This window comes from Carcharhinus amblyrhynchos, chromosome 9, assembly GCF_965287045.1.
Source record: "Carcharhinus amblyrhynchos chromosome 9, sCarAmb.v2.hapA, whole genome shotgun sequence".
Taxonomy (NCBI): domain Eukaryota; kingdom Metazoa; phylum Chordata; class Chondrichthyes; order Carcharhiniformes; family Carcharhinidae; genus Carcharhinus; species Carcharhinus amblyrhynchos.
In genome coordinates this window covers 103012295-103032337 of record NC_137332.1, presented here as the reverse complement: position 1 = coordinate 103032337, position 20043 = coordinate 103012295, and the positions used below count along the sequence as shown (strand labels likewise).

Genomic DNA, 20043 nt, shown 5'->3' with positions numbered 1-20043 from the left:
TGCTGAAACACTCAGCCATGCCTTTGCGACCACAGGACTAGCCAGTGTACTCCTGGCTGAGCTTCCACATTCTACCCTCTGTAAACCGGAGCTCACCCAAAACTCTGCTGCCCATATTGTAACTCACAGTGAGAGTCCTGTTTCCTTGTAGCTCCTGTACTCGCTGACCTACGTGAGCTCCCGTTTGAGCAATGTCTTAATTTTAAAATTCTCATCCAGGTTTTCAAATCCCTCCATGGCATCACAATCTCTGCAATCCTCTCTGCCTGTCTCACCTCCCAACCCTCTAAGATGTCTGCGCTCCTGCAATTCTGGCTACTGTGCATTCCAAGTTATAATCCTTTCACCATTGGTGGCCACGCCTTCATAAAACCATTAGAAATAGAAACAGGAGGAGGCATTCAGCACTTCCAGCCTGCTCCACCATTTAATAAGATCACGGCTGATCTAACACTCGCTAAGTCCACTTTCCTGCCGTCTCTCCGCAACTTGTGATTCCCCTACTGATTAAAAACCTATCAAATCTCAGCCTTGAAAATGTTCAAGGATTCGACCTCCACAGCTTCCTGGGATAAAGAATTCCAAAGATTCACCACTCTTTGAGAGTGGAAATTCTTCCTCAAATCTGTCTTAAAGCAGCACCCTTTTATTCTACAACTATGTCCCTGGGTCCTACACTTTCCCATGAATATTCTCCCAACATTTGCCTTGTTTAATTCCCTTAGAATCTGTTTCAGTCATATCACTTCTCAGTCTCCTGAACTCCAAGGAACACAACCTGTTTAATCTTTCCTTGCGTGACAGTCTGTCCATATCCAGGGTCATCTTAGTAAACCTCCTCTGCACTGTTTCCAATGATAATATATCTTTCCTTAAATAAAGGGACCAAAGGTGCACGCAGTTGCTCAAAGCTCTGGGATTCCCTGACTATGCCTCTCCATCTCTCTATCTTGCTTTCCTCCCTCAAGACACTAATTAAAATCTATCTGGTTGACCAAACTTTTGGTCATCTGACACTTATATGTGGCTCAAAGTCATATCTTGTTTTATAATGAAGCAGCTTTGGATCCTTCCTTTTGTTAAGGGGAGCTTTATAAATACAAGTTATTGTATGATCTAAGGGTCAATGCAGCTTGAGCATAAATTCCCTATTTTTCCAATTCAATCCCTCTCGTAATAAAGCCCTGCTATAAAGCTTTAAAAACAGAAAGTGCCTGAAATACCCAGCAGGTCAGGCAGTTTCTGCTTGGGCAGAATGCGAGTTAACATTTCAAGTCTGTGACCTTCCATCAGAACTGGAAAGAGATGTAACAGCGCATTGGGACCAAGACACAAGGAAGGTCTGTGTCAGGCTGGAAGGGTGGAGAGATTGAACAATGGGAATGTAAGATTAAAGGGCAAATGGAATGGCAATGAGGCAAGAGGAGAAACAATAGATGTGCCAAGAGCAGGTGTGCTGCTGCCTGAAAGAACTAAATAATAGCAGAGCTAAAACATTCAAGGAAAAGGTGAAAAAAAAACTAAGTGGGAGGGTGACAAGAGTTAATAGTCTGCAATGATTGAACTTAAATGTTGAGTCCGCAAGGCCGCAAAGTGCCTATCTAAAGTTGAGGTGCCATTCCTCAGATTTATGTTCAGCTTCATTGGGACAGTGCTGCAGAACAAGGACAGAGATGTCACTATGAGAGCATTGTAGAGAATTGAAATGAGAGATCGTCAGGAGCTCAGGGTCACGTTTGCAGACTATACAAGAGGTGCTCCACAAGGAGATCACCCAAATCTGAACTTGGTTTCACCAACACATAGGAGATCACACTGTGAGAAGTGATTGGGGAGTGGACCAGGATAATAGGTAAAGTCGTCATAGTCTCAGATGACCATAGGCTGCTCTCCCCTTTTGAAGGAGAGAGTTAACTGGTGGTGATTTTAACTTGAGGGTCACCACACTGCAGATGAGGGGCAAGCTTGAGAATGAGGGGTCTTCGTGGATAACCTCAACCGATAGGGGAATTGAACCAACACTATTGGCATTACTCCAGTCAACTGAGCTAAACCAACCAGGGTAATTTGGCAGGAATGGTCCCTTCGGAATGCTGAAAACTGGGGAGAGGGAGTATTTAATGGTGGAGGTGGTGGAGCGGATGGAAAGTGATCTGCCTAATTTGGAGGTGGGTGGGGTGGATGGTGAGGACAAGGGGAACCCAATCTTGGTTCTCGGAAGGAAGGAAGGGTTGGGAGCAGAGGTGCAGGAGATATGGTGGACACTGTTGAGGGCCCTGTCAACCAATGTGGAGCAGGAGAAGGTGGAATCCTTGGTTGAGGAGAAAGCTCAGAAAGGCTGGTTGGGAAAGTTGCACCATCACAACAAATAATGGAGATGGAAGAACTGGGAGAATCGTTTGGAGCCCTTAAAGAGTGCAGGGTGCAAGGAATTTGTTCCTGTGGGAGAGTGCCGCCCATTACTCCTCCCTTGCTCGAAATACATTACATCTCTACTTTCTCCTGGTTATGACAAAAGGTCATTGATCTGAAACATTAACTCTGTTTCTCTCTCTCCACAGATGGCACCAGTGCTGCTCAGTTTATCTAGCATTTTCTGTTTAATTTCAGATTTCTAGCACCTGCATTATTTTGCTTTTTGACTGGCGCTTAATTTGATTTTTTTTAAGCAATGTTCTTGCTAACCAGTGGTGCAACCTTAGGGATTGATGTACTCTGAAATCCCTTTGCTCTCCACCACAGCTAGATTTGAATGACCTGCCTATCCTTCCTACCAAACTGTACTACCTCACTTTAGTTCACCTCAGTTCTTCACTTCCTTTGCCAATTATTTGCCCTTTCTTTGAGGGATTGGTAGCTTAGTTGGCTGAATGGGTGGTTAGCGATGCCAACAGCGTTGGTTCAATTCCTATACTGGTGAGGTTATTCAAGCTCTGCCTTCTCAACCTTGCCTCTCGCTTGAGGTGTGATGACCCTCAAGTTAAATCACCACCAGTTAGCCTATGGTCCTCTGTGATTATGCTGACTTTTATTTGCCCTTTCTGCAAGTTTATTAACATCCTCTTGTAACTCCTTGCAGTCGGTCTTGACTTTCCAGCCCATTTTGGCATCATTTGCAAATTTAGAAATTGTATGTTTGATTCCAATGTTCAAATCTTTAATATAAATTATAAGTTATCTGCGACAGTCTCGGTACTTGGATTTGCTCTGAAGTGGTAGTGAAGAACCAGTTAGGATCAGCTCTGTGTTAAGCTTAAAAAATGTAACTTGACACTTATAGCATGGTTCTAAGCAAGTACAGGTTTCAGGGTAGCAGGGTCATCGGTCTTTGTATAGATACACTGCCTATTAACTGCTCATTGTAACCTAACCATCTAATCCCATGGGTGGTCCTCCAAAAGTAGAAACTTTAGTCTTACACAACCCCTGCCATGCCCCCCCCCCCCCCCCCCCCACCCCGACCCACCCCCCCAAGACCACCACCACACCCCACTGACTTGGAGTGTAAAATAAAATTGAGTTGGGGCATAAAAACTGACCCCTTACCCACCACCTCCCCCCCTTCCCCCCGATCCTATCAGTTTCCAGGTGGTTGAGTTAGTGATAGATCAGTGATGGAATTGAGGGATATGGAAATAAGGTGGGAAAGTGGAGTTGAGGATTATTGCATCTGATCAGTCATGATCTCATTGAATGGTGGAGCAGAGTTGATGGGCCAAATAGCCTGCTCCTGCTCATTTGTCTTATGGTCTTATGATTCTTCAATTCCCCAGCATGTCAGGAACATTTCAGAAGTCAAGGGGCCATTCCTTAATGGGGTGGGTATCTGCAACATTTTGCCCCCCCCAAACCCCCTTCCCCTTCCCCTCCCCTCCGAACTACAATCACCACTCCCAATCCAGTACTACCTTCCCCCCACCCACCCACTCAACCCAACCCAATCCAATCGCCATCCCAAGTTGGTGAGGTCCTTACCATCAGTGTTGATTGGCTTAACCTGGTCCAAAGTGCAGCCAGGGCCTCCAATCAGGTGACGGTTTGCAGAGAGTATAAGGTGATAGGCTGGGTTGTTTAACAGAAGAGCTGTCGGAGAGGAGGGAAGACAACAGGGTGGATGAACAACAGGATGGATGAGCACAAACAACAGGATGGAATAGCACAAACGCAGGATGGGCAAGGGAGGTGGGGGGATGTGGATGGGGTGGGGTGGGAGTTGGGGAAGGGGAGAAGGACACTGGGAGAACAACACAATGATACGGAAGTCCCATGGAGCTGTGTCTTCTGCAACACCTACCCCATCCCAATCTGAACACTGCACCTCTTGTGATCCTTTCTTGGGACACTACCACTTCCATTCCTATCAGCTACCAAACTCAGTGTGCCTCAAATGGCTCTGGAGGCAGAAACTAACTATTACACATCCAAAAGATTAATACCATGAATGTTATTGCATTCAGTGACATATAGCAGACAGCACTGTTGGTCCATGGTGGTGTTGTTGACCCATAATGAGCCTCCTCCCACTCTTCCCTCTTATCAGTCCATCCATTGATTAGATAACAAAGAACAGATCACAAAGCAATGGGTGTCAATCGCAAAGACACATTGAGGGTGAAATTGGACATGTGTGAGGAAGTAAAACTGTCCAGCCAGCCACCTGTTGCCTGCGCACTCCTGCATGGAGACCCACTGACTTCAGTGACACTTGATAATGAGTAGTTGACTTATTTTGCGCCCATGCCTAATTTCCTGTCACTGCCCCCCCACCCATCACTCCCAAACCTTCCTTAACCCACTTGAAAAGTACAAGCTGTCTATCTCTCTACAGTGGCAACAACTCTCTGGGTGGAAATTCATTGTGGGTATTACTTTGTCTGCCCATTTACATCCTGGCCAATATTCAGGTACATTGACTTCAATCAGCATCAGATGTTGCACTGGGCAGACAACAAAGCAGCCAATGTGATATTACCCATTTTATGCCCAAATATATTCTTCCCCTCATGAGTTGAATGAAAAAAAACCTCAGATTTTACTAGTGGTTTGTCAAAAGAAGTAATTTTGCATCGCAGCCTGCTTTTTTTGGAAATGCCACTCACTTGAAAGCAATCGTGCTGGGTTATTTACGGATTCAGACACAGTTTCAAGTGGCGAGACAGGTATCAGATAAATAATTAGCCCCTGCAATGTTCAGGGTGCTTTGACTGACAGCTGAAAGAGATTATGAAAAGATAAGCTGTCTCTGATGTGGGGTTATAAATACAAGTCTGTTTGCTTTTATAAGGAATTAAGTACTTGAGATATAAAAGTTTTAAATGGGCTTTCATGAATGGGATTTTTTGTAATGTAGTGACAGCTGTGATAGATAGTTATACCTTTATTTCATTTTGACAGATGAATCACTGGACAGTGGGAGTGTCTGATGAGGAGAGATTGAGAAAAATGGGTCCGTATTCCCTCAAGTTTTGAAGAATAAGGTGTGACCTCATTGAAACTTACAAAATTCTTGGTGTGATAGGGTAGATGTAGATAAGATGTTTCCCCTGGCTGTGTTGAGGGTCAGAACAGTCATGAAGTAACTGAAGGGCCAAATGTATGCAAGGGGCTGAATGGCCTGCTCCTGTTACTATGTTCCTATGTACTTATGAGCTTGTGCAGTTAAATATCACATGTCAATCATGCAAGGAGGCGTAATTTCTAGCTGATTTGACCAGTTAAATAAGTAGCGAAGATGAATGAAGAGAAACACCCTCTTCTCTGCATCCTGCACCCCATCCCCCTTGATAGGATCAAAGAGTAGGAGGTTAAAGTGAGTTATTCAGATTGGTTAGAAGCAGGAAATTCCACAGGATTAGTGCTGGAAGCCCTAATGTTTGCCATTTACATTAACGAGTTGAATCCTTGGGAATTTCAAGGTCTGCAGAAGATATCAAATCATGGAATATGGTTACTACAAAGCGCAAAATATAGGGTTCATTAAGAAGCTTTCAGAATGCTAACATTAGCTGGAAGTTCCAGTCAACACCCTGACTTGAAAATGTATCGGCGTTCCTTCATTGCTACTGGGTCAAGATCCTGGAACTCCCTCCCTAACAGCACAATACTAAAACGGTATGGACTGCAGTGGTTCAAGAATCCATACAATTTATAGAATCCCTACAGTGCAGAAGGATGCCTTTCGGCCAACCAAGTGTGCACCAATACTCTGAAAGAGCATTTCACCCAGGCCCATCCCCACTCTAATCCCCAAACCCTGTGCATTTACCATGCCAATCCATCTGACCTACACATCTTAGGATACTTAGGGACAATTTAGCATGGCCAATCCACCTGACCTATGGGAGAAAACTGGAACACCCAGAGGAAATCCATGCAGGCACAGGCAGAACATGCAAACTCCACACAGTAACCAAGGCTGGAATCGAATCCAGGTCTCTGGTGCTGTGAAGCAGCAGTGTTACCCACTGTGCCACCGTACCGCCCACTGTTCCGCTCACCATCACCTTCTCAATAGTAATTAAGGACAGGCAATAAATGATGGTCTTGTGATGCAGTGAGTGGGATCTCTGCCTCTGAGCCAGAAGCTTCAGGTTTCAGTCTCACTCCAGGACTTGATGGCCAAAAATTGTGTGTTCAGCTCACATTCAAACAGATTAAGTGGGTGAGACTCCTGGTCAGCCACACTCGATGTGGAGTGTTCTCCCCCCACCCCTGCCTCTCAAGCAATAAGCCTTCTGGCGACAGACTAGCGACTTGTTCCAGGAATTACTAGCTATAGAAATAGACAAAAGTCTGCCTTAGTGCATCACTAGGTGTGGGAAGAGGATTGGATGGAATAAATGCTGTCCTAGCCAGTTATGCTCATGTTCCATAAATTAATATAAAAGAAGAATCAGCTTTAATGTGGTGGCCCGTAGACGGTGATAATTGTCGATGCCTCAGAATGAAGGCCCCTGCCAATGCAGCTGGCATTCACTGGCCATGATGCTCTGTGCACAGTTACAAGCTACTCCATTTTATGGCGTTGGGCATTTATGGGACCTATAATCGCGATAGAGGAACAGGAGGGTCTGGGGATTATAGATACACAAAACAAGGGAGACGGCGGTATAGTGGTAATGTCACAAGGCTAGTAATCATGATGTGGGTATGCCGGCGTTGGACTGGCGTAAACACAGTAAAAAGTCTGACAACACCAGGTTTTAGTCCAACCTATTTATTTGATAATATACTCACAAACTTTCGGGTTAGCCCCTTCGTCAGGTGAATGGAGAGTTCTGGCCTCAGACAGAGCATATAAAGCACAGACAGTTTAGAGATTACTGATTAGAATGCAAATCCTTACACCTAACCTGCTGTTCAAGACCTGAAGTGGCTGATAATGTGAGTGGAAGGAGCACTGATCACAGTTTAAAGAGATGTGTATTGTCTCCAGACAGTACAGTAAGTGAGGTTTTGCAAACCCAGGCAAGTCACGGGGGTTACAGATAGTGCGACATGAACCCAAGATCCCTGTTGAGACCGTCCTCATGTGTGCGGAACTTGGCTATCAGTCTCTGTTCAGCGACTCTGCGCTGTCGTGTGTCGTGAAGGCCGCCTTGGAGAGTGCTTACCCGAAGGTCAGAGGCTGAATGCCCGTGACCACTGAAGTGTTCGCCAACAGGAAGGTAGTTTGCAAACTACCCAGCCTTCAGGAGAACAGTGACCACAATACCACACAACCCTGCCACAGCAACCTCTGCAAGACATGCCGGATCATCGACATGGATACCATCATCACACGTGAGAATACCGTCCACCAGGTACATGGTAAATACTCTTGCAACTCGGCCAACATTGTCTACCTGATACGTTGCAAGAAAGGATGTCCCGAAGCATGGTACATTGGGGAGACCATGCAGACGCTACGACAACGGATGAATGAACATCGCTCGACAGTCACCAGGCAAGACTGTTCCCTTCCTGTTGGCGAACACTTCAGTGGTCACGGGCATTCAGCCTCTGACCTTCGGGTAAGCATTCTCCAAGGCGGCCTTCACGACACACGACAGCGCAGAGTCGCTGAACAGAGACTGATAGCCAAGTTCCGCACACATGAGGACGGTCTCAACAGGGATCTTGGGTTCATGTCGCACTATCTGTAACCCCCGTGACTTGCCTGGGTTTGCAAAACCTCACTTACTGTACTGTCTGGAGACAATACACATCTCTTTAAACTGTGATCAGTGCTCCTTCCACTCACATTATCAGCCACTTCAGGTCTTGAACAGCAGGTTAGGTGTAAGGATTTGCATTCTAATCAGTAATCTCTAAACTGTCTGTGCTTTATATGCTCTGTCTGAGGCCAGAACTCTCCATTCACCTGACGAAGGGGCTAACCCGAAAGCTTGTGAGTATATTATCAAATAAATAGGTTGGACTAAAACCTGGTGTTGTCAGACTTTTTACTGTGTTTACAAGGCTAGTAATCCAGAGGTGTATGGTAATACTCCGAGGACATGGGTTCCAATTCACTATGTGGAGATGCTGGCATTGGACTGGGGTACAAACAGAAAGAAGCCTCACAACACTAGCTTAAAGTCCAACAGGTTTATTTGTGGCAAACGCCACAAGCTTTTGGAACAGGCTGTCCCTTCATCAGGTGGGTGGGAGTTCTGATCACAAACAGGGCACAAAGACACAAACTCAATTTACACAAGTAATGATTGGAATGTGAGTCTTTACAGCTAATCAAGTCTTAAAGGTACAGACAATGTGAGTGGCGAGAGCATTAAGCACAGGTTAAAGAGATGTGTATTGTCTCCAGCCAGGACAGTTAGTGAGATTTTGCAAGTCCAGGCAAGTTGTGGGGTTACAGATAGTGTGACATGAACTCAAGGGACTTGCAAAATCTCACTAACTTTCCTGTCTGGAAACAAACTACATCCTTTTAACCTGTGCTTAATGCTCTCTGCACTCACATTGTCTGTACCTTTAAGACTTGATTAGCTATAAAGACTCACATTCCAATCATTATTCATGTAAATTGAGTTTGTGTCTTTGTGCCCTGTTTGTGATCAGAACTCCCACTCACCTGACAAAGGGACAGTCTGATCCAAAAGCTTGTGGTGTTTGCTACAAATAAACCTATTGGACTTTAAGCTGGTGTTGTGAGACTTCTTTCTGTTCAAATTCACTCCCATGGCAACTGGTAGAGTTTAAATTCAGTTAACACATCTGGAATACAAAGCTCATCACTGCAATGATGGTTGTGAAAACTGCTTTTCGTTTTTGTAAAAACCTATCTGGTTCGCTAATATTCCCTTCAGGGAAGGAAATCTGCCATCCTTACCTGGTCTGGCCTACTTGTGGCTTTAGATCCACGGCAATGTGGTTGACTCTTAGTTGCCCTGGAAGTGACCCTAGCAAGGCACTGAGGCAATTATGTATGAGCAACAAATGGTGGCCCAGCAAGTGACACCCACATCCCCATGAGAGAATAAAGAAAATCCGTTGAAAGAAAAGACCCAAACAGGCTAATAAGGCAACAACAAAACAAGTTTGAGTGCTGGGGTTCATTTCTAGAGGGATAGAATTAAAAAGCATAAGAAGCTATGTTAACTTGCATAGGATCTTGGTTAGGTCACGCAGTTCTAGTCTCATGTTATAACAAAGAATCATGGGAAAGTGTACACAAAAGAACAATATGAGAACTTACACCCATCAAAATTGGGCTAGGGTTCTTTTCACTGGAAGAAGGAATAAAAGGTAACCTGATAGTTGGCAGGGTAATAAGTGTGGGTAGCTACTTAAGAATCTAATCATGAATTCTGGAGAGACCACTTTACCCAGTGACTAGTGGAGAATGTAGAAATCACTATCACAAGTTTCAATTCAGGCACTTGGCTTAGATGCATTTTTACATCTTTTACAGGATGTGGGCATTGCAGCATTTATTGCCATCCTTAATTAGAATCATAGAATAGAATCATAGAATCCCTACAGTGCATAAGGAGGACATTTCAGCTCACTGAGCCTGCACTGACAATTATCTCTATCCCTGTAACCTCATGTATTTACCCTGTTAATTCCCCTGATGCTAAGGGGCAATTTATCATGGCCAATCAACCAAACCTGCACATCTTTGGCATATGGGAGGAAACCGGAGCACCTGGAGGAAACCCATGCAGGCAAATTCCACACAGTCACTTAGGATTGGAATTGAACCTGGATCCCTGGAGCTGTGATACAGCAGTGCAAACCACTGTGCCACCATACCACCCGTTGAAATTGCTGCAGTCCACGTGGTGTAGAGATACCCACAGTGTTGTTGGGGAAGGAGTTCCAGGATTTGGATCCATCGACTGAAGATACAACAATATAGTTCTAAGTCAGGGTGGTGTTTGACTTGTGGAAAGTGGAGGTGGGTGGGGGAAGTGAGTCGATGAGCTTGCAGGTGGTGGAGGGGATTACCAAGCATCTGCTGCTTTTGTCCTTGTAGTTGCTAGAGGTCGGGTTTTGAAGGTGCTGTCGAAGGAGGTCAGTTGCTGCAATGCATCTCATAGGTGACACAGACTGCAGCCACTGTGTGTTGGTGGTATAAGGAGTGAATATTTAAGGGGATGAATGGTGTGTCAATCAAGCGGGGCTGCTTTATCCTGGGTGGTATCGAGCTTCTAGAATTTTTCTGGAGCTGCACTCATCCAGGAAAAGTGAAGAGTTTTACGTCACATTCCTGACTGGTGACTTGTAGATGATGGACAGGATTTGTATGGCTGGCCCAGTTCAATTTCTAGTCAATGGTAACTCCCATAATGATGCATTTAAAGAAAAGCTAGATAAATATATTATAGAGACAGGAACAGAAAGAGATGTTGATGGGTTAGATGAAGTAAGATGTCAACATATAACAAAGTTATGTTAGGAGAACATGGTAGAAGCTTCTGTTCATATCTTTTCCATGTGACGTTGTGAACACACATAAATGCCTGGTGTAAAATTCACCAGAAGACAAGGATCTCTATGTTTGAGAGGCTGATCACAGCTTATTTGTCACTTCATTACTCATTTGGTCAGCTGAGATTTTTCAATCCCACCAAGATGCCCAACAGTGCAAAACCTCTGTACAGTCAGCACTAACGTAGCAATATTCCAGGAAAGACTACATTGGATCGAATGAATTACAACACATTTGCACTACATCAAAAGGCCAAGAACGCATATGGTTCCTAAATTAATTGGCATACAAAACTGCAGCAAAGGGTCCCTACTTTTTTATGCCATTCTCTTTCCAAGACAACATTGCATTTGCCTTCCTAATCACTTCCTGCATGAACTTACTGAGATTCGTGTATCAGGATACCCAGGCCCTTCTGCATCTCTCTTCTGCGATCTCTCTCCATTTAAATAATATTCTATTCTTCCCGTCAAAGTGGACAAGTTCACAATTTCGCACATTCCTCATCTGCCAAATTTTTTTGCCAACTTGTTTAACCGTCCTCTATATCTCTTTGTAGCTCCTTAAATCCTCTTCACAACTTACTTTCCTGCCTATCTTTGTGTCATCAGCAAATTTAGCCACCATCCCTTCATCCAAATCATTTATATAGATTGTCAATATCATTTATATCAATACTCAGCTTCCTGTTAGCTAATCAATCCATGCCAGTATATTACCTCTACACCATGGGCTCTTAATTTGTGTAGTAACCTTTGATCTGGTACCTTATCTAATGCCTTCTGGATATCTCCTGCCTTTGCCCTGTACTCCTGCACATTGTTTCTATTCAAATGATTCTCTCGCTTGAACCTGCCTCCATCACACTTCCAAGCAGTATATTCCAGACCCCAGTCACTTGTTTTGTGAAAAAGATTTTTCTCACAAGAACGCAACATAAGACATAGAAACAGGAGCAGGCCACCAGGCCCTTCCAGCCTGCTCTGCCATTTAATATGATCATGGCTGGTCTATGCTGGCCTCCACCCTTCTCTGTGCCATTTCCTCATAGCTTTCTGTTCCTCAATCCATCAAATATTTATCCACCTCCATTTTGAATACTTCTAATGATCCAGCCTCCACTATACTTTGGATCAAAGAATTTCAGAGATTCACCACCCTCTGTGAGAAGAAATTTCTATGCACTTCAGTTTTAAATGATTGACCCTTTATCTTGTAGCTATGTCCCCTTGTTCGAGACTCTTCCACTAGTGAAAACATCTCACCATCTACCCTGGCAAGCTCTCTCAGAATCTTATGTTTGAATAAGGTCATCCCTCACTCTTCTAAACTCCAAGGAATATAGACCCAGACTATTCACTCTTTCCTGATAGGAATTAGCCTGGTGAATCTCCTTTAGATAGCCTCCAATTTTACTATATTTTTTTTAGGTAAGGGAACTGAAATTCTTTGCAGTATTTCAGATAGGCTTCACCTACACTCTACACAATTGCAACAAAGCCTCCCTATTTTTAAACTCCAATCCCTTTGCAATAAAGGCTAAAATGCCATTTGCCTTCTTAACTACTTGTTGGATCGGCCTGCTAGCTTTTTCTTGCAGCGCATTTGCTTCTTTTTCAAATTACTTTAAATCTGTGCTTTCTCATTCTCGATCCTGTTACCAGCAAGACAGTTTCTCCCCATCTACCCTGTCCAGCCCCATCATGATTTTGAATATCTCTATCAAGCCTCTTCTTAGCCTTCTTAGCCTCGGCGCAACATCGTGGGCCGAAGGGCCTGTTCTGCGCTGTAATGTTCTATGTTCTATGTTCTTCTCTCCAAGGAGAACAGTCCCAAGTTTTCCAATCTATCCTCATAACTGAAGTTTCTCATCCTCGGAATCATTCTTGTAAACATCTTCTGCACTCTCACCAATGCGTTCACATCCTTCCTATAGTGTGGCACCTAAAACTGGACAAAATATTCCAGCTGAGATTTAACGAGTGTCTTGTATAAGTTCAGCATAGTCCCCTTGGTTTTGTACTCTATGTCCCTATTAACAAAGCCCAGAATGTCAAATGCTCTCTTTACCCTTCCTGCTAACTTCAATTATCTATTCACATGTGCACCCAGGTCCCACTGCTCCGGCCCCCTACTATTTGCTCTCTCTTCTAGATATCTCCCCACCAGAGGAAACAATTTTTGTACAGACAAACTATCAAATGGTCCAAGAATCTTAAATATCCTTTACAGGTGCAAGGTCCATTTGTCAAGTGAATATAAAGTTTCCCATGGCATTACTGCAAAAAGAATAGGCCAGATCCATCAAAGACCAGACCAGCATTTGCCCTTTGAACGACACCATCTAAACAGATTGGCTGACTGGTCGCTGATCTTCTCCTTTTCTTCCTAACAGCACAATTGTGAGAGGACAATTTCTTTCCATGGCTGGGCCTGGCAACTGAAGCCCTCCCTCACACCTTACCTGAGTTCTCAGCCCCTTGCGGTAGGTCGGGGAGCTTCATGCGAAGCCGGTTGGGCTCCTGGTACTCAAGGTCGCTGGAGCTGATGCGCTCATACAGGTTGGAATGGTGGTTTGTGGAGGAGCTGGGCTGTGTGTTGTTGATGACGATTGTGTCGCCAGGCACTGAGAGCCGGACGGTGAGGTCGTCATCCAAGATCCGGCGCTGTGCCTACAAGAAAGAGAGGAGCACATTAGTTAATGGGAAAGGGTGGAACTTGGAGAGGGGGTGAGTTGCAAACTCCCATTTGGGCACACACCTGCCCGGTTAAACAGTCACGCCACACACATGTCAGGCATTGACCATCTCCAACAAGAGAGAATCTAACCATCTTCTCTTTACATTCAATAGCATTACCATCATTGAACTCCCCCCCCCCCCCCCCAACCACCTTTCCTATGGTTTGATCCTTTTGCATTCCAGGTATCAATCCGGCAAATCAAAGCTGTATTTCCTCCAAGGTCTCTATATCTACCCGAGGTGTGATGCCAGTATTCCATGTGCAGTCTAAGCAAAGCTTTGGAAAGTTGAAGCACCTCATTCGCTGCTCCTGTAGATTTATAAGCCCCTGGCTTTGAGACTGTCCCAGAGGGAGAAGAATCTTCTCCATTTCTACCCTGTCCAACTGCTGAATAAGCAAATAACTTCTCCCTCAGCCTTCTGTTTTTCTATATTAATGAGCCTCAGCCAGTTTAATCTTGGCCAACTGCTATAACCATTCTTAGAATCATAGGCCAGAATTTTACCACTGCCCACGTCGGCTGGATTTCCCATCCTAGCGGCCAACTTCTTCAACTTCACTGCAGTGGGAGCATGCTCTGAATGGCAGGTAAGATCGTGCCCATAAAATCATCGAATCCCTACAAAGCCCATCGATTCTCCATTGACAACAATTTCTATCACTGTAACCCCATGTATTTACCCTGCTAATCACTCTGACACTAAGGGGCAATTTAGCATAGCCAATCAACCTAATCTGCATATCTTTGGACTGTAGGAGCACCCAGAGGAAACCCATGCAGACACAGGGAGAGCATGCAAACTCCCCACAGTCACCTGAGGCTGGAACTGAACCCAGGTCTTTGGCACTATGAGGCAGTAGTACTAACCACTGTGCCACCGTGTCGCCCTAAAGCTGTTTTTTTTTTCTTTTTGCAGCTTCTGCAATGCCCTGCAAGGCCAGACCTGGTCACAGGATGCCAAGTTGTGGCCTACATGGCCTCTCCAACTACCCCTTACCCCAGCTGGGCCCTGAGATCTTACCTTGCCAAGGATCTTCTTCCAGTATTGTCTCCAGAGGATGATGAAGATAACAATTAGCAGGAGGAGAATGATGGCCACCAGGCAGCCAATCAGGATGGCAGTGTTGCTGCTGTCAGCCTTGGGGACAGGCCGGCCTGCATTCGGGGAGAGGTAGACAGATGAATCAAGATCTGGGGTGGGAAGAGAAGACACTGTACACGTTAGTGCAACTAGAAGAAAAGCCTGAAACATCAGTAGTGTGTGCCTGACCTCACAGTTCATTGGTAAGTCACTCTTGTCTCTGACTCAGATGTTGTGGGTTCAAATCTCAGGGGATGGGCATGAGGGAGATGGTGGTGAAATGGCAACATCACTGGACTAATGATACAGAAGCTAAAGCTTTGGAGACTTGGGTTCAAATTCCACCACACCAGTTGGTGGACATTAAATTCAATTAATAAAATCCAAAATTAAAAGTTTATCTCATTAATGGTGACCCCAAAACTATTATTGACTGTTGTAAAAAATGCATCTGGTTCGCTAGTGCCTGTAGGTGTTCTGCCAGCTGCTTTCCTTACCCAGTTCGGCTTGTATGTGACTCCAGGCCCACAGCAATGGGTTGACTCTTAAATGCCCCTCTGAAATGGCCTGGGGAGGCTCTCAGTTTAAGGGCAATTAGAGATGGGCAATAAATGCTGGCTCAGCAACATCCATATCCCATTAATTAATGGAAAAAAAAGATGATAAGCAGAAGGTCCCTTTCTGCCCTCTTAGGGGGCTGATAAAGAGCCCAATGTATTTTAAAGAAGAGTATGGAAATCGTCCAAGGTGTTAATCCTTGGATTTGAATTCAATTTGAAGGTTGTGGGTTTGAGCCCCACTCCAGAGACATGAATACAGGAACTGAGTGCCAGATTCTCTGGTCCTGCTGCAATGAACGGAGATTTGGCTGAGCGTCAAATTCTCTGTCTCTCTGAGGCGTGAACAGCCAGAAAATTCCGGTCCTAATCTGCCACTTCAAGTTCATTACAGATGGAGGGCAACACTGTGAGGGGTACCGTCGTTTGGATGAAACATTAAGCCTAGACTCTCTCAGCTGGGTGGTTAAGATCCCACTTTCTGAATAAGAGCAGGGGAGTTATTCCTGATGTCCTGACCAATATTTGTTCCTCAGCTGGGAATACTACTGTCCACAAGTTGGCTGTAACTATAACTGCGGAAAGTACTTGAATAGCAATCGAGCACTCTGGGACGTTCCAAGGTCACAGCAGGCACTGACGTATCTGTCTAGTTTTTGCACTCAATCTTTTAATACTGTGTAATGTCCTAACTATATTTGGGGTTGTGGGTTTTACACGAAGAGAAAAAAAGATACGGTTTGCATCTGTAAGGGCAGGCCCTGCATACCTCAAATGGACTCCAGCTGCCTCCAAGGCAAGTAAATGTCTCCTTACATCAGGGGAACTGAACTGTGCACAGCACCCTCCTATGCAAGTGCAGTATCACCAACACAGTGGTAGCAATGACTTTACCTGGGTTACTGAGGGTTCCTGTTATGGCCTCTGTGAGCTGATAACCAACAGTTGCTGTTCCTGCCGAAGGAGTGAATGGTTCCCTTTGCCTTGGAGCAGGACCTCGTGGCTGTAGGCCAGGGATGAGGGGGGTTGTGGGACTGATGCCTAGAAGAACAGAAACATATAAGTGAAGTGTGCGGAATGACCATTGAAGGAAGTTCCACTTGCTCAACTTGACCTCCCACAGGGTTGCCAATCCCCTTCTCTATTGATCCTGAAGTCACTGTGAATGACAGCCTAACCTTCAGGATACTGCCTGGAGCAAAACTAACACAAAAAATGTTAAGAAAAGTATTCTTTGCCCACTTTTGTTCATTATTTGTGAATGTTTAAGGTGAAAAAAAACCATGCTTGATTACAAGCCTAGAATCATAGAATCACTATAATAAAGAAGGGGGCCATTTGGCCCATCGAGTCTGCACCCACTCTCCAAGAGAACACCTTACCCAGGCCCTCTCTCTGTAACCCCATGCATTTACCATGACTAATCCCCCTAACGTATAAATCTCAGGGGTAAATTACCATGATCAATCCACCTAACCTGTATATCTTTGCAGTGTGTGAGGAAACTGGAGCAACTGCAGAAAACTCAGGCAGACACGAGGAGAATGTGCAAACTTCAGACAGATGAGGCTGGAATTGAACCCGTATCCTGGCACTGTAAAGCAGCTGTGCTATCCACTATGCCACCCTCACTGTGCCGCTATAACTATCCAATCAGGAAAGCACAGCCTATTCCCCAATTGGCTTAGGAAGGTGACACACCATGAGGATGGACATGTTGTTTGATCGGTGATGTGGAGACGTTGAGGGTGGGGGGGGGAGATGTTATTTGATTGGTGATGTGGAGACGTTGAGGGCGGGGGGCTGTTGTTTGATCGGTGATGTGGAGACGTTGAGGGTGGTGGGGAGGCAGGGGGAACCTCCAGAAATGGTGTTGAGCCAGAGTTGGCAACTCAAACAAGTAGGAACAACTGAATATACTCAGGCCCCTTTGTTGAGCTGCCGTTGCAACTGCAAACAGAAAACGATGCTCATGTTCCGGCTTCTGTCTTGCAGCCGAAGAACATCCCTCACTAGCAAACTGGACTGCCGTTTTGGCCATTTTTTGTTGTGATCCTGGCTGGAGGGGTGAGGGAAAGGCAGCGATTATCTGCTGCTGCAACATCCAGCGATCCTTTGCCTTTTGACCAATTGGATAAGGCAAGTTGTCACCGCCCTCCCCACCCTAGATGTATGGGTTTAAGTTAGATGTCCCCTGCTGTTCCTGAACTGCATGGAGCCTCATGGTCCCCACAGAGAGAACTGACCCTCATCAAGTCCATTTGAAACAGGACGTGAGTGGTGCCCCCACTGGGGATGCACAAGAGGTCAGAATTTGTCAGAGGGCAGAGAGTGCATAGGTTTTTTAAATTGACGGAGGTTATGGAGATCTAGGGTGGAGGTGGTGAGGCTCTGTGAGGAAGAGAATTACAAACAGGAATGAGAATTTTATCATGGTTCCTACATATATAATATAGATATATATACCAAGAACTAGGTTAGGAAGGAGGTGAGGAGCGAGCCGGGTGGGGAGTGCTTAACGTATGAGGCCGAACCCACAGCAGAGATCGGGACCAGATATGGATCGGGCAGCCATGGATAGGGGTTCAGCTGATACTGTGCTGAAGTCTGGGTGAGATATTCTCCCTCTCCATTCACCACCCCCCAAACCATTCCTCCCCCTCCTCAATTTAAACCCCCATTACCCCCAACTTACCCCCTTTTCTCCTCCCCATTCTCCCCCCAACTCCATTCTCTCCCACACCCCATTCTCTCCACATTCTCCCGCCAACAACCCATTCCCACTACCCTCTCACAACCTCCTCCCCCGCCCTCCCCACCGCTACCTGACTGGAAGGTGATCTCGCTGAACATCATCCAGGAATCCGCAAAGTGAAAGCGACATCGTATGCTCTGGGCGGCACGGTGATTCAGCGGCACCGTGACGTAGCGGGCGCTGGGGTTTTTATTGTCCAGAACCATGGTGGTGCTGACAGACTCGGCCTCCCAGGGAACCAAGGGGCTTGCTTTAAAGAAGCAGTCCACTAATTTGAAGATCTTCACCTGCCTGGAGAACATGTTGTTGCAATGGACCTGGGGACAGATTCGGGCAAAATTGTTAGTTACTTGAATAGTTAAATAAGAGTAAAAGAGATGGGGAGAGTGGGGTGGCCGAATTGGGGGAAAGGAAAGGTAGGCCATTCAGCCCCTCAAGCTGCCCCCTACCATTCGGTAAGATCAGCGCCTCAAGTCCACTTTCCCCCTTGCCTCCTCACTGCATTCCCCTCTCCCCTCACCACAATAACCCTGCACTTTATTGTTCAAAAACCTGTCTAACTCAGCTTTCGATTCATTTAATGACCCAGCCTCCACTGCTCTCTGGGGGTGAGAATTCCAAAGATTTACAACTCTCTTGAGCAATGATGGGCAAACCCCAGGCGAGTGAGTGGACCCCATGAGTAGGCCTCCTTCATCTCCAGTGTGCCTCAAGCTTGAAATCGGGTTTGTTTACTAACCACAACCCATGAATAAGATTAACTGCATATTTCATAACAAGTTAAATAAAATGCTTAATTGTTTATATACTAACAGAACCATCATCAACTTCAAAAGGTAAAAAGAAAATAAATACTTAGACTTTGGACACAGAGGGAGCACACTGCTCTTCACTTCATAGAATGCCTGCTGTTCAGAAGGAGGCCATTTGGTCCATCAGGTCTGCACTGACTCTCTGAGGGCATCCCGGCCTCCCCGTATCCCTATATATTTCCCTAATCTACACATTTTGGGACACCAAGTAGCAATTTAGCATGGTCAAACCACCTAACCTGCACACCTTTGGACTATGAGAGGAAACAAAGCACCCAGAGTTAGACGCTCGTATAATTCAGCCTTGAATATATCCAAATCCCCCAACCTTCACTACTATAATGGGTGGACAATACCAAGGACTAATGACCAGTTGAGGAAAGAAATTCCTCCTCAATTCTGACTTTAAAAGATGCCCCCTTATGCTGAACTTATTTGCCGAGTCTGCATACCCGCCGCCATCCTCTCCACATCCATCCTTTCGAGTTCCCGTCAGAATCTGATATGTTTCAGCATGATTACCTCTCGTTCTTCTAAACTCCAACTTGCTGCAACTTTCCTCATAACAAATTCCTTCATCCCAGGAATCAGCCCATGAACCTTCTCCAAACTGCCTGCAATGAAGGTATATACCTCCTTAATTAAGGAGATCAAAACTGAACGCAGTACTCAAGGTGTGGTCACACAATTGCTCTGTTGTAGCAAGATTTCTGTACCTCCATGCTAACTGAAGGGTCCTTGACACAATAGATGCTGAGAGGATGTTTTCCCTCATGGCCAGGGGGTGGGCAGGGGGCAGAGGGGTGAGGGATGGGACTCTAGAACGAGGGAGCACAGTTTCAGAATAAGAGACGCACGTTTATGATTGAGGAATTCTTTTTCTCAAGAGCAGCGATGAGCAACATGCAGCCCTTCGGGTACTGAATGCGGCCCCTTGAGACATTTTGTTGACCGTTGCCCATGCACAGGGTTGTCCCATTCTGCTGACTTTTGTCGTGTAGTTTTTTTTTTGGTTACCAGTATAACTGAAGTGATATATGTATCTTACTTGGGTCACTCCTCTTTGTGAAGTTTGCACATTCTCCCTGTGTCTGCATGGGTTTCCTTTGGGTGCTCTGCTTTACTTCCACAGTCCAAAGATGTGTAGGTTAGGTGGATT

General features: G+C 45.4%; 1 protein-coding gene across 9 annotated transcripts in view; it reads right to left on the bottom strand.

Moving 5' to 3' along the window:
* LOC145348154 (discoidin domain-containing receptor 2-like) overlaps window positions 1-20043 on the bottom strand; it is a 180370-nt gene that overhangs the window by 32173 nt on the left and 128154 nt on the right. For 7 of the 9 annotated variants that reach the window (XM_080196332.1, XM_080196335.1, XM_080196331.1 and 4 more), the window contains 5 exons: window positions 18143-18389; window positions 16212-16358; window positions 14701-14870; window positions 13401-13608; window positions 3976-4083 (listed from right to left, as the gene is read on the bottom strand). In XM_080196332.1, the coding sequence (XP_080052458.1) occupies window positions 3976-4083; window positions 13401-13608; window positions 14701-14870; window positions 16212-16358; window positions 18143-18389 (880 nt within the window). The remainder of the gene's footprint in view (window positions 1-3975; window positions 4084-13400; window positions 13609-14700; window positions 14871-16211; window positions 16359-18142; window positions 18390-20043) is intronic. The other 2 variants (XM_080196337.1, XM_080196338.1) reach the window with 2 other exon arrangements.